This window comes from Bos indicus x Bos taurus, chromosome 8 (assembly GCF_003369695.1).
Source record: "Bos indicus x Bos taurus breed Angus x Brahman F1 hybrid chromosome 8, Bos_hybrid_MaternalHap_v2.0, whole genome shotgun sequence".
NCBI classification, from domain to species: domain Eukaryota; kingdom Metazoa; phylum Chordata; class Mammalia; order Artiodactyla; family Bovidae; genus Bos; species Bos indicus x Bos taurus.
In genome coordinates, this window is record NC_040083.1 from 73,713,667 (window position 1) to 73,727,865 (window position 14,199).

Below are 14,199 nucleotides of genomic sequence, written 5' to 3' on the forward strand. Positions count from 1 at the left end.
GTCTCCAAGGGACCCGGCCTCCATCTGTCATTTCTTGTAGGTTAAAAGGGAAATCAGTGATGGGTGAACTAAGCTCCCTCTCATCTTTGGAGACCAAGTCCAAGTATTTCCATCCCAGCATTTTGCTCTCGGTTTTTTTTTTTCCTAGAAGAATTCAAGATCTTTTGTGGTTTTAGCTTGATTTTCTAATCTCTATCTCTCAAAAAAATTTTTTTTTAGTAATTAAATCCCTTTGTTAAGCAAAAGTTTATACAGAACCATAATACACAAAGCACAAAAAATTCAGAATCTTACCAGAATGGATTTATTTTATAACTTCACATTTATAACACTTTACTACTGAGAATACATGAGAACAATGAGGCCATTTTTACAAATACAAAAAACACATGAAATCCGGGTGTATCACTTTGTTTGACAGTATTGAAAAATTGAACTATTATTTGTAAAGGTAAGTACTCACAAGTGGTACATTTTTTTTTTAAATAAAAGCCTTTTCTTACAATCTCAAGATATTCCTTCAGTTAAAATTATTTACCATCAGAAAGAATAATTTATTTCTTATAATCACTAACAATAGTCAACAATAGCTGGAAAACTGATCACAAAGATAATGCAATAAGCGCGCCAACTTACCACAAGCACTTAATGGTTTCTAATGCAATGTTGTCGCAACCGGACAGATTACCTATTTACTCATTATTGCAGGACTTAGAAAAAGAAGAGAACATGCACTGATCAGACAATAAGCATGGGAAAGATAAGAGAAAGAGCCTCCATGTATTGAGGGCTTTCTGTGTTCCGGACACCACGTTAAGTGCTTAAAAGGCATTATGTCATTTGATCCTAACAACAACCCTATTCTATAGGCCTCCCATTTTTCTGATGAGGAAAACTGATACTTAGAGAAGCTAGCCCAATTGTTTGTTGTATATACAAAGCTGCCAGGATGTGAGACATCGATTGTGTTGGAGCCTTGGGTAGTGCTTAACTGAATGATGCTCATTTATGCTTGAAGCACACTTGGCATCACAGAACATGCATAAGCCTGAATGAAACACCTCTGAAGTGCTATGACTTCCTTAATCTACGAAGAATGAGTAGAAGTTTAGCTGTGTGCTTGGATCTCACCAGGGAATCTTTTTTCCAAGGTCTGCACAAAATGAGTCAATCTGGAAACAACAGTGAGCCTGCTGGCAAATGCCAGTATGTTAAAATCTGGATATCAGCACACTTGTGTCTGTCTACCTGTTATCTAATAGAGATTTAAAGAGTGTAAAATACAATTTCAACATGGAATTGCTGAAATGTCCCTGCAAAACTACAAAGCACGATTTGAAAACTGCGATCACGGTGGAGAGCGGATTAGGGAGAGTCACAGAGGTCCCGACTTCCGTTGTGCTCTGCCACCTGTTAGCGTTTTGATGTTGAGCAGACCATGTAACCCATGAGGACTTTTTTTTCTTTCTCACTTATCTAGTTATTTTTATTTGGGAGATATTTTTAAAAATTATAATTTGTTTAGTTTTGGCTGTGCCATTTGGCAATGTGGGATCTTAGCTCTCCAACCAGGGATCAAATCTTCAACCCCTGCTTTTTTATTTTTGGAACTGTGGAGTCCTAACCACTGGAACATCAGGGAAGTCCCCCCTCTCTTTTAAAATGAGCATAATTATCCCACACTGGGGATGCTGTACACATGAAAGGAAATACATGTAAGATGCCTGGCGCAGAGCATTTTCTCAGTAACTATCAGCTCACTTCCTCTCTTCTTTGTCTTTTGTCGTCACTAAAAATCTTCTTCTCTAACCACTGGCCTGAATCAAAACATGGTCAGTGCGTCCCTGCTCCTCCAGGCCCTCCTGTGATGTCTACCCTTTCTTGAGAATGTCCCTCACACGATGGACTTCTGTGGCCTTGGGGGTAACACGCTGCCTGGAACCATCTATCTGACACCCAGCAGAGACGTGGAGAGTACTTCCCAAGAAAGGAAAGAGAGGAATCCAGGATGGAGGAGTCATACTCATTCAGCAACGACACTTCTCTTGGCTTCTACTGGCTTCCAGTGTGTGCTTCCTTCTTTACACACAAGGTTATTTATTTAGCTTTTCATATTCAGAGGCCATGAGCAGGGCCAGGCTGGTAGGTTTATGATGGTTAGCTCTCTGAACACTGTCTTATATGGTACTCAGAGACACAGCTTGCTGATTTGAGAAAGGAAAACAAATTAATTCAAACAGCTGGGATTTTTTAAATAGATGACAAAAGAGATTTTTTTTTTCTCACATCATTTCTTTCTTTTGGTCTATTGGGAGGGATTTAAAGGACACCTGGTTCAGATTCCTTTAGGCTTCTGACCTCCTATTTGGAATTTAAGTTTTTGTTTATTAATAATCATCTGTGAATCGCAGGGTTGGTCCCTGGATCGGGAAGATCCCCTGAAGGAGGGCATGGCAACCCACTCCAGTATTCTTACCTGGAGAATCCCATGGACAGAGGAGCCCGGTAGGCTATAGTCCATTAGGTCAGGGTTGCACAGAATCAAACACGACTGAAGAGACTTAGCAATTATCTATGTAGAGTCCAAGAAGCTCTCAGATTTTTTTTTTTTCCTTATGAAGAAGAATCAAGATCTTCCTTGCTTGAGGGATTTCCCTGGCCACTCAGAGGTTAAGGCTCCACTTTCAATGCAGGGCACATGAATTCAATCCCTGGTTGGGGGACTAAGATCCCACATACCCCACGATGCAGCCAAAAAGATGAAAGAAAAACAAAATAAAACCTGGCTTGAATGCTTTGATTTCAACTGTGCAAATTATAGAGAAAAAAAGACTGAAAAGGTCTTAGCCTAATAACGTGGCTGTCCCTCCAACCACCATCTGTGGGTCGCCCTCGGAGTTGGGTTTTAGTCATTGGCCTCGTTACCCCAGTGGCCATAGCCATCCCCTCCCTCCGGCTCTTCAGTATTCTCATTTTCGAAAGTGGCCTCTTCCTCCTCTTCTTCCCGGATGACCTTCATTAACTGCAGGAAGCTGGGAGGTCGGCCCTGGTCTTTCAGCTCCCTAAGTCGACACCAGAGTACCTCACTGAGGCTTGCCCCGGCCATGACCTGCTCCAGGCGGATTTGATCAGCGATGTTCCTGGGGATCGCCCGCTTCTCCACCGCTCTCCGCAGCAGGGTTTCTAACCGTAACACGTAGGCTGAGACTTTCTCTCCTTCCTCCTGATAGGTTTTCAGGTACTTCACCTGGGAGGTCCGGCGGCTCTCCAGGTTCCCAAACACTTGCTTAAATGCTTCCAAACACTCCTCCACGCTGATGGATGGATTGTCTGCCTGGACTATGTGCATGAGGTCCAGGGCTGGCCCACGAAGGCTTTCCATCAACCATCTCTTCTTTTCTGCCTCTGCTACCGGCCACTCTTTGACTATCTCAGTGGCCTGTTCCAACCAGACTTCAAAGGGCTCTTCCTCCGGGGCAGGCACTGCGCTCCCTGAGAACACTCTCAGCTTCCGGTACCTCATGGGGAGCAGAGGCTGAGGGGGATGTGCTATCACCTGTCCCAACACGTGGGCCAGTAACTCTGGTGAGATGCAGGGCATGGCTGCTGGAGACAACCCCTGGTGCCCAAGTGCCCGGAACATTCCCGAGACCGTCTGTCCCTCTTTTTCTAGAAAGAGGTTCAGTCTTTCCAGAAATTCTGTGTCCTGGTTAGGGGTCTTGAAGATGACTTTCCAGATGCCCCCCTTGCCCTGAACCTTGCTGGGGATCACAGAGACCTCAGGGTCCTCCAGCAACTCTAACAGCACCGCGTTGGCATTCTCCTGCTTCCGGAATATTTTGCCAAGGAGTTTATACCTGCCCAAAGGCTTTAAAGTCTCCTGCAGGACCTCCTGAATCTCATCCTCACTGCAGTCCACTGGGATCCCCATAACCATCAGTGATTTCTGATCATCCACACTCAGAATCCTACACCAGTCCTCCAACAGGGCCAGCGCCATTGCTGGATACTGACTGGCTGGAACTCTATGGCTACTGATTAGCTTATGGGACAGACTGGCGCTGAGTTCAAATTGAGAATATCCCAGATGAGCTTCTAGACTTCTAACTCACCAGTTAACAGGTCCTGGACCAATCACCCTTGCTGCTCAGTGGCAAGAACTTGGCCCTTTCCGTGAGGTCTCCAGACCTGCCCCAGGTTAGTATCTCAGTTATGACAGGACCATGGCCAGAGGCTCTGCAGTCTCGTTGAGGAGGCCGGGTGGGGACCTGCCCCACCGGAAACACGTGGTAGTTCCTTTCACCCCTCTCTGGGTCTCTTCCTCCTCACCTCTCTCTAGCCAGTGGGGAGATGCCTCCACTCTGGCAGCCAGAACTCTTGGAGGGAAGTTTCCCAGCAGAGTGGCTTGGGCTCCTAGGGAAACAAGGCTCAGTTTTACCACACAGCTCTCTCATTTCTGGGAAGCATGGGTACCTGGTGAGGGATGGAAGCGGAAGGGGGGAACAGGGAGACTGCCTTATATTATAGTTGAATCATCGCTCTTCTTTGCTTACAGTGACTTTTTATTCTCTTGGGGACCCTCCTGCAATTGGGCTTCCCCACCATATACTCATCAGGCATGCCAGTTAATGGAGCTCCAGTGATGGACAGGACTCAAGATCTTTCTCACATGAACAGTGAAATCGGGAGGCTGTTTGTTAGGTACCTGTTTGTTCCAGAATGTTCTGTGACAGCCAAGGCGCTTATGTATTCAGCTTCTAGTACAAGAAGATGTCACCCACTCAGCACAATGGTGTGTCTGGGTGTCTCTGCTCCAGCCAAGCCAAGCTGCCCTGTATAAATATAGTAAATAGTGTATTTTTATGACGATAATATCCAATGTCCCTGGAGGAGGAAATGGCAACTCACTCCAGTATTCTTGCCTGGGAAATCCTGTGGACAAAGGACCCTGGCAGGTTACAGTCCATGGGGAAGCAGACATGACTTATAGACTCAACAATGACAATACCCAGGGTGAACACTGTTAATACACTTATTGAAAAATACAGGAATTCTTGGAAATTTTCTTGCAGTCCAGTGGTTGAGACTTGGTGCTTTCACTGCCAGGCCCACAAGCATTGCCATGAAGCCAAAAAAAAAAAATCCCCCCAAATCCTTCATAATCTAATTAATGCTACTAGACAATATTGAGTTAGTTCATTCCTTTGATTAAAAATCCAATTAGAATCATTCAAACATTTAAAATCAACTTAATATGGGTTTAGCAATATAACTTGCATAATATGCTTTAATATACTAACATAAATACAACTTAATATAGGTTTTACTATCTACTAAAAACTCAGAGCCAAATAAATTAAACTTGAAGTTATGAATTAATTCTCTTTGGTTATGCCTGGTTATGCTTTGCAAATGTACAACTAGGGGTTTTCTTTTGCTATAAATGTTAAGATAGTAACACAATGCTTTCTTCCTAGCATCTGAACTTGAATGGGTCATTTGAAAAGCAAAGAAAAAGACAGGAGGCACATCTGTGAAGAAGCGGTGGAGACCGGCTGATTTAAAAAGGGAAGAGCTTCTATCTTGAGTTATTGTCATGGAGTATTAAGTGGATATGATCATTCTTGCCCTAAAATTTTCCATCAGTCCAAATGGGGTCCATATGCCACAGACACCAACTTGCAGCTAAAGCGGGGGAGCTGCTCCTGCTGTAGGCACATATCCTGAGTTCTAGAAGGTGCTGAAAGGAGGTGCGTGTGCCAGAGGGCAGGGAGGGCAAAATGCTGGATTGAGTCCTTGCCCAGCAGCCCCAGGGATCTGAGTACATTGACTCCTCCCTCATGCCTCATGACCCTCTTCTAAGATATAGGGGTGACCTTCCCGGTTATAATATTTAGAGGAAACAAGAGACGTTGAAGACATTGCATACCCAGGAAGAAACACCTCTTAAAGTCTTACATAACTGTCCTGCTCAGGTTAGGCTACCTTTGAGTGGCTTCTTCCTCCAAAGGCTATCTCAATCTGTAATGCAACCTTCCAAATAGAAATATGGCAAATGAAACATCCCTGGTACACCGTAAGGCCAGTGAAAGTGTTAGTCACTGGTCATGTCCCACTCTTTGTGACCTCATGGACTACAGCCCTCCAGGCTCCTCTGTCCATGGGATTTCTGAGGCAAGAATACTGGAATGGGTTGCAATTTCCTTCTCCAGGGTATCTTCCCCACCCAGGGATGGAACCTGGGTCTCTTGCATTGCAGGCTGATTCTTTATGGTCTGAGCCACCTGGGTGCTTCAGGATAAGACCAAGACTGGAAATATTTGGATAGGGGAAAAAATGTGAAAATCTCACATAAAGATAGGATAAAGTGGAAAAAGAACTAGACTTTCAGGTGGAAGACCCCACTGGATTTGTTGGATCATTTAACCATATAGTCACCTTGGGCAAAGCATCTAACTCTGTTTCCTACCCTGGAAAGTGGTGATAAGGAAGCACTCATCCCAGGGGTCTGCTAGGAGTAGGAAATGGAATTCGTGTGGAGGCACTTTATTCAAATGCAAAGCACATCTGGTGCTGGGTCCAAACGTCCGTCTCTGCTCTCTCATCTGCACAGGTACGTTCCTCTGTCCTTCCTCCTCATCCTATCATGGTGGGCTTATCTTCCAACTGGGATTGGTTGTCCTCTAAGTTTAACTCCATTCACCTTTCCCTGGCATTTGTGGAGGAGGGCTGGGTATCCGCATTTAGTCCTTCCAAGGGCAAGGGCTGACAATGGGACCGAATCTTTGGTTGCTCAGCCTGGCACGACGCTCCTGTGGTTAACAGTTTCCCAGTCTAAACCCACCCTGATCACTGAGCATGCCCAGAGTTCCTTCTCGAGCTGCCAAAGGATGGGCATCGTTTCTGCAGGGTTTTGCCACTGTGGAGAGAGGGGCGGGGCTGTAATCAACCCTGGGCAGGGACTGAGACGTGGAAAAGACACGGGGAATAGAAGTAAGCAATGAAGGGTCCTTGGAGGCCGTGTTACTGGCCTGATGTACTGGCGTTACATCAAAATGCCCCCTGGATGTCCACTAATTCCATGGCTGAGGCTGATCTACTCGTGCATACACACCACGTCCCCATACACCTTTCCGCTGCTTGGCCTCACACAATTCAAGGCAACCATCACAGCCGCGCCCCACATGCTGATCCTGTACTGGACGCGCGCGCACTAGCGCCCAGGCACGCGGCTTCTGGCAGCCTAGGAAACCCCGCGGATCTGGCGCAGTGCGCTACATGGGCTGTAGAATGAGGCGGGGCGCCAGTGGCCCCGGGTAGGGCTGGGGATTTGGCCGGGTGGGCTTCCATGTGTATCTTTCCCCCTTTGGCAGGAGGGAGGGGCGGAAGATATCAGATGAAGACCTTCTGCCGGACCCTTCTTGGCGCAGTGGCACAGCGACGGTACACGGCGCCCTCGGCCAATACCGCGCACCGGTGTCCCCTCTCACTATATCCTTAAGTTGCCGCGCTGGGCTGTACCTGCCAACTCCTCGCCTTGCTACACTTGCACAGACTGTAGATCTATTTTCTGTCTCTACACCCACCCACTTCGTATTTGCTACGCCCCTCTGTGTCTCTCCCGGCCATGATGCGCCCCACCATCACTACTGTGGGAGCAGTAAGTGAGAATCTCGTTTCAATCTCTGCTCCCAGTATTCCACCACGGCCGGTGGTTAGACCGAAGCTCTAGTGTCCCCGCGCCTCTTATGGTCCCCCCTTTTCCGCGCGGCCTGCGCCATCTCTTCCCCATCCCCAGTGCCGCCCCTCCTTCTCTCCCCCGCCCCTCCACCATGGGTATCCTGGAGCCCGCCAGAGTGTGCCACTTTCCCCACCCATCAGCTCACACCCGGGGCAGGGGGAGGGAGCCCTCCCCACGGTGGGCACTCGTCGTGGGCCCACCTCCGCAATGCGGTGAGGAAGAGGCGCCTGGGACGGGCAGGTCCGGGAGAGGGGCGCGGGGACCAGGGACTGCGCCCTACGATCTTCGCCCCCGCGTGCCCTGCCGGGTACTCACCGTGGCGCCTAGAGCGGTCAGCGGGCCCTCCGCTGCGCTCCATTAGCCGGTGGTCTGGCAGCTTCACTTCCGGAGCGAGGCCCTCCCTGGCCTCCCCGGCTCCTCGCTCCCCTCCCCGGCGCGCCGCGCCCCGCCTCCGCCCCGCCCGCGCCTCGCTCCTCCCGCAGCTGCCGGGAACTGGCAGCCTCTCCGCTCTCGCTGCCGCAGCGGCCACCCGCCCAGACCCAACTTTGCTGCTCGCGGGAGCTGGCGGGGGGCGTGGGCAGGGAGGGGAGAAAGCGGGGTCAGGGGGAGGGACCGAGAGGGGTGGGTCGCTCGTTCGCCAGCCCTCCTTCCTTTCTGTACACCTTGCGGTAGGCAGAGAGCGGCAGCCGCGGCTGCAGCCGGGGCAGGGGGTTTGTGCCTAGAGACAGGCAGACGTAGGGACCAGCAGACGGACGGACGAACGGCAAGGACCCTCCCCGAGCCCCCACGCCATGGCTGAGAGGAAGCAATCCGGGAAGGCGGCAGAGGACGAAGAGGTCCCTGCCTTTTTTAAAAACCTGGGCTCAGGCAGCCCCAAGCCTCGGCAGAAATTCTGTGGCATGTTCTGCCCGGTGGAGGGGTCCTCGGAGAACAAGACCATCGACTTCGACTCGCTGACGGTGGGCCGGGGCTCGGGGCAGGTGGTGGCCCAGCAGCGGGACGTCGCGCACTTGGGCCCCGACCCGCAGACGCCCTACTCCCGGCAGGGCCGGCGCGCCGGCGGGGAGCCATCTGTTGAATCGAGCAGGAAGGTGGAGATCCGGCGGGCCTCGGGCAAGGAAGCTCTGCAGAACATCAACGACCAGGTTGGTATGGGGGGAGGGGGGGGCGGTGTTGGAGACCGAGAATAGGGCGTGGGGATCGCCCCTCCCTCGCCCCCTTCCAGCTCGGCAGAGAACCGAGGATCCCAGCGTACCCACAGTCCTGCCCCGCCTCAAATATCGCTTCTCGCAGGTGCACACACACCCCACCCTGCCCGACCCCTCTCTTTGCTCGGGCTCGGTGGTGGGCGGCCGTGCGTCCACAAAGGCTGCCCGCGCCTCCCTGGGCCTGGGAGGTGGAGGGTGGGGGGTAAAGGATCGGCCTATCCCCGACTGGGGAGGGGGTCGTATGTTTGGAGGGGGAGGGGACGGGCCGGGTTTCCATTCTTCTTCAGTCCTCCCGGGTGGCTTCCGATTGCAGCTGTGGCTGGATGCCCCACCCTTTTTGATGCAGCTCCGAGCATGCAGTGGAGGGTTCGCGCGGAGGCCGGCGGGCTCCCCCGGGGTCGGGAAGGGCGGGGGCCTCGACGGCCGCTCCCCGCCGCGCCCTGCGCGCTCTCCCAGCGCCGCTCCTGGGCGCCCTCGGCGCTCGAGTCCTGAGCTCGAGGTCAGGACCATGGCCAGCGCCTCCCCGGACCACAAGGGAGACTGTCTCATCACCCTGACTCCTGTTCTCAGCGAGAGAAGAACCCAGGAAGCAATGGAGTCACGCGAGGAGACCGCGACTCTCCTAAATAGCCCATGTGGAGAACAGAGTTCCGCTAAGTATCTGAGCAAGGGCGTCTCAGAGCGCTCCCCCACACCTCGCCACTATTTGGGAGGGCTTTGGGGATGGGGACTAAGTGGATTATAGTCAAAGGGTAAAAGAAAAGGGAAAAGCCCTCACATTTTGAATAGATTGTCATAGATGAATTATACGCTCCCCACCCCATACTGTGTTAAATGAGGGAACAAAGAAGACCAATTTGGTAAACCGAATTTCAGAAAATGTCATCTCCGGGAAATAAGTACAGTGTGCATTTTGTCTTCGCATACCACATGTGCTTTCCTTTATCAGGGTGACCTTCATACTTGTACAATTTTTTTCTCTCAGCCTTAATGTCTCAAGTGATAAATTATAGTGTGAAAGGTTTCAACTCTTGTTTGCTATTTGTCTCCCATGCCCATTGGTGAAGATGAGAAGTCGGTCAATAATCGATTATTTATTAACAACCTATTGTATGTGGGTAGGGTGGAGATTAGCTATAAAAAGTTCAAGGTGAGTTCTTCTTAAAAATCTTCGAGAGTCATTGGGAGTGCTCCAGACAAACCCACTGAGTGATAAGCATTTATCTGGCACTTAGGTTGTAGGCTGACAGTGAACTCATCAGAAAACAACTAAAGGTTGATGGCAATAATCTGAACATGTTCCGGCTACCTGATGTGGCATAAAGTTTTGCAGCTTTTGACTTATACAGGACAAGTTCTAGGAGAGAGAAACCTTTTGCTGTCACTTTTTAAATGACAATTAGTTACTTAACTGATTCCTCCTTGCCCAGCTCGGTTCTCTGATTTATGATTTTATGGCGGGGGATACCTGCCACCCCTATATCACTATGGGTCAGTCGGAAGAACTTAATCCAAGAACTCGTGTTATTCCACTGGATCAGACAATCGAAGTACATGTTTCTAATAATGTGACTTACACTGAAAGCTGAGGAATGTGAAATGCACTGGGTGAGGACTAGACCCTGATTATATGGCATAATGGTTGTGTAATCACCTCATCTTCAACTAGTTGTGATGGAGATTCTTGTATCCTAAAGGGAGCAGAAAAAATGCTTTGAGATAAGGAAGAGATCATTTAAAAAATGGCAGATCAGAGGGCAAAGGTTGAAAGTGGCCATCTTCATAAATATGGCAGTGAATTAAAACTCAAGTTTGAAAGGCAAAGTTTTGCTGGGTTGAATAACACATCTCTTTTCCTGCCCATTTAGAAGCTTGGATATTTGATCATCACAGCTACTTATTTGAACACTCTCTGAATTTCATAGAAATTCTAAATTGTAAACCTAGGGCACATGGAGGGGGAGATTCGAAGAGGAAATTCTTAACCAATACCCCAGGCAGTTTTAGCTTCTGCAAACCACATTTGCTGTAGGTATTCAGTTACTAGTAACAGGGTGATTCTGGCTTGATCTTTCAGCAGCCTTCCCTGAATTTTCATTTTCGATGTTGCCGTATCACATAACGGCTGTTCCTGTGGGAATTTTTTCATTCATGACTAAGAGCATTTACCAGGATCAATGTTTGATGATTTCTTATCTATACAAGAGAGAAAAAGGGATTGGGACACATACACACACACATATAGCAGTAATGCTTATTTCCAAAAGTATGGTTGGACCCACCACTTTGATGGAATTGAGTAGCCATTACTCAGTTTTCAGCTAATGAGCAGGGTAACTGCCAGCATCCCAGGGCATTCTTATCTCATGCCCTGGAAGAGGGGTAGCAGAGAACTAGAATGAGTGGATCCTGGGGCTCCTCTGAACCTGTATCCTCCTATGAACCTATATTTTTACGTATGCTTATTGTATGATCCAAAGTGACTTTGTCCACATTTTGCTCTAGCGGGTTCTGCTGTTTTTCTAGTAAGGCTTTGGGAAAGGAGGGTACAGGCTTCCTTAGCCCAGATGCCATGTGGTTTGTGGGAGATGAGGGGAGGTTGAGTGTTTGCAATTGTGTTTGCAGGCGTGAGCAGGTTGGCAGCAGAAAGCAATGGGTGTGGCTCAGTTTGGCTTGGTAGATTGTGGAAAAAGAAAATGCTGGTGTAATGAATGTGAATGAGGAAGGGTATCTCATTACCCTCTTTTTCCTTTGTGTCCTTGGGGACATTCATCTTGGGCTGCAGTGGGTTAAATAGATCACCACCCATGAAGGACTCCGAGCCTCTTGGAACAGAGCATAATTCTCCCTGCCGGTACCCAGCCTCTTCCTTTCCTCTTAGGAATCCCTTTCTTTCCACTCAGACACAATTTAGCCAGAACCAGCTGTTCAGCCAGGGCTTTCAGGGTCTTTTCCCAGCAGCAAACAACCTACATAAACTAGAGTACTAGAGTGTTAGGGAGTGATTCTCCACTTCCGTGGGCAGGTGCCAGTGAGTGGACTAAACAGTAGCGTCCTGAACTTGACAAAATCCCCAAGTCTGTATAATGATTTCTGATATTCCCCTCCATTCTGTGTCCCCATCCCTTCTCCCTGTGTTAATTATCTTGCCAGCCCTGAGTGCCCAGTAATTCTGCTGCCCTCTACCTGTTCAACACCATCCCTTGATGGTGCTTTTTCTAGATCTTTCTCCAAAAGCAACAAGTTCTGAAATCACTCTCTCCTCCTTTGCCCCCCTCCTTCTCCCATTCAAAATCTCTTCCTTGTATTAATCTTAACTAGAAAGAAATCCCAAAGATTGAAGGCATCCATCTCTTATGTAACCGATACACAAGTTGTCCCCAGAGATACTTGTTTGATAATAGACTAGCCTGTTCAACAGAATAGATGTCTAGTTAGCGGGTTGTGTGGTAGAGATTTGTCTGGGAGCCTAGAAAAAGGGCATTAACTTGATATTTTAGAAGCCACATCATTTCAAAAGGGGAGACTCAAAAATGGACATTCGTGTGTTCAGGGTGCCCAAAACCCTAAGATCCATCTGGGTTTGAAGGAGGTAGGGTACTTGGGGAGATGAAGGAAATCATTATGATCTATAATTATTGGTTACTCTTGATTTCCCAAATGATCATATAATTAGCTAAATTTTAAAAAGTCATTGTGGTGTAATACACATAACATACCATTTACTTTCTCATTTTAAAGGGTACAGTTAAGTCATGTTAAATATATTCATACTGTCATGCAGTCATCCAGAATTTTTTCATTTTGCAAAGCTGAAACTCTCTGCCCATTAAACTTTGAATTCCCCATTCCCCTGACAACCACCCTCCTACTGTCTGTCTCCAGGAATTTGACTCCTCTAGGTACTTCACGTAAGGGGATTCATATAGTTTTGTCCTTTTGTGACTGGCTGATTTCACTTAGCATCCTGCCCTCAAGTTTCATCCATGTGGTAACCTGCGATGAGATTTCTTTCTTTTTTAAGGCTGAATGATATTCCTAGAGTTAGTTCAATTTTCACAAGTTATTGATGATTGAAAAATTTGTTACTCAATGAATGGGTCTATACTGAATTCGTTGTGAGAGGAAGTAGGAATAATAGTTGGGATAAAGTAGACTCACCCAGCCTGGGGCCCAAGGCCTGAGCGGATGGAAATTCCTACCAACTAAACAGCCTCTTCCATCTTCCTTGCCCTGTAGCTTGAAGGTGGAGAGGACAATTGCTGTTCTTGAACTTCCAGTGACAATGTCTGGCCATGACCTCTTGAATGTTACATGGTTCACCAACTTGGGGGCCATGGAAATCAGGCAGGGAAGAGGCATTTCCTACCCTTGGTAAAGACAAAGTCTTATGGGTTCTTTGGTGACACTCTCTGCTTCTTTGGGAATGAAAGGAGAGTCAGGTGATGGATTCACATGTGTACTACCACTGAATGTCCAAGCTTGAAAGAGACCTAATGATTGTCTGATCATCTCATTTTAGAGGTGGAGAATTGGATGCCCAGAAAGACAACTCTTCACCCTGTGGAACTCATGTGACAGTCCCACAGTGGGGGTGAAGACCTCTTACTGCCCAGTCCCGCTGCAGTCCTACACCAGTAAAACCTTGTTATTTAGGGCTTCCCTGATGGCTCAGATGGTAAAGAATATGCCTGCAATGCAGGATCAAACTTGGGTTTGATCCCTGGGTTGGGAAGATCCCCTGGAGAAGGGAATGGCAAAAACCTTGTTACTTATATAGCACTAAGTAACTTTAGAATGTATTTGTGGGAAGAGGTGAACTTCATGTCCTATGAATCTGTCAACTTGATTGCTCCCTAGAATGTACATTTACAGTCTAGATCCTGTATTTTTAAAATTTTTTAATTAAATTAATTAAAAGATTTTTAAATTAATTTTTTATTTTTATTTTTTGACTATGCTGCATGGCTTGTAGGATCTTATTCCCTGACCAGGGATTGAACCTGTGCTCCCTGACTTTCACTATGTGATTAAAGAACATCTTAATCATTATGGTATACTGAGTTGTTTTCTATATTAATTATTATTTTCTCATTTTATCTCCAAAGAATTAACTATTGAACTCCTGCAAAAATAGTTCTGAGTAGTTCTGTTTTTTTGGTTTCTGTTTTGCCATGTACTCTGGAGCCATTTATGAAAAAGACCATTGATCTGTTTTTATGAATGTGTCCTACACTTATGATATTCTTA

General features: G+C 47.7%; 2 protein-coding genes across 2 annotated transcripts in view; one reads left to right on the top strand and one right to left on the bottom strand.

Annotated features, from left to right (window-relative positions):
- Window positions 1–281: 281 nt before the first annotated feature.
- PNMA2 (PNMA family member 2) lies at window positions 282–8,289 on the bottom strand. The gene is made up of 3 exons (XM_027549961.1): window positions 8,057–8,289; window positions 4,706–4,832; window positions 282–4,413 (listed from the first exon to the last, which is right to left on the bottom strand). The coding sequence occupies exon 3, from the start codon at window positions 3,998–4,000 to the stop codon at window positions 2,906–2,908; it is 1,095 nt and encodes a 364-aa protein (XP_027405762.1). The 5' UTR covers window positions 4,001–4,413; window positions 4,706–4,832; window positions 8,057–8,289; the 3' UTR covers window positions 282–2,905.
- Window positions 8,290–8,320: 31 nt separating this feature from the next.
- DPYSL2 (dihydropyrimidinase like 2) overlaps window positions 8,321–14,199 on the top strand; it is a 118,533-nt gene continuing 112,654 nt past the window's right edge. The window contains exon 1 of the mRNA XM_027549958.1: window positions 8,321–8,886. Within this exon, the coding sequence (XP_027405759.1) occupies window positions 8,533–8,886 (354 nt within the window). The 5' untranslated portion in view covers window positions 8,321–8,532. The remainder of the gene's footprint in view (window positions 8,887–14,199) is intronic.

What these genes read in the sequence shown, in the direction of transcription:
- PNMA2 (XM_027549961.1), bottom strand. Translation starts at nt 4,000, where the DNA reads ATGGCGCTGGCCCTGTTGGAGGACTGGTGTAGGATTCTGAGTGTGGAT.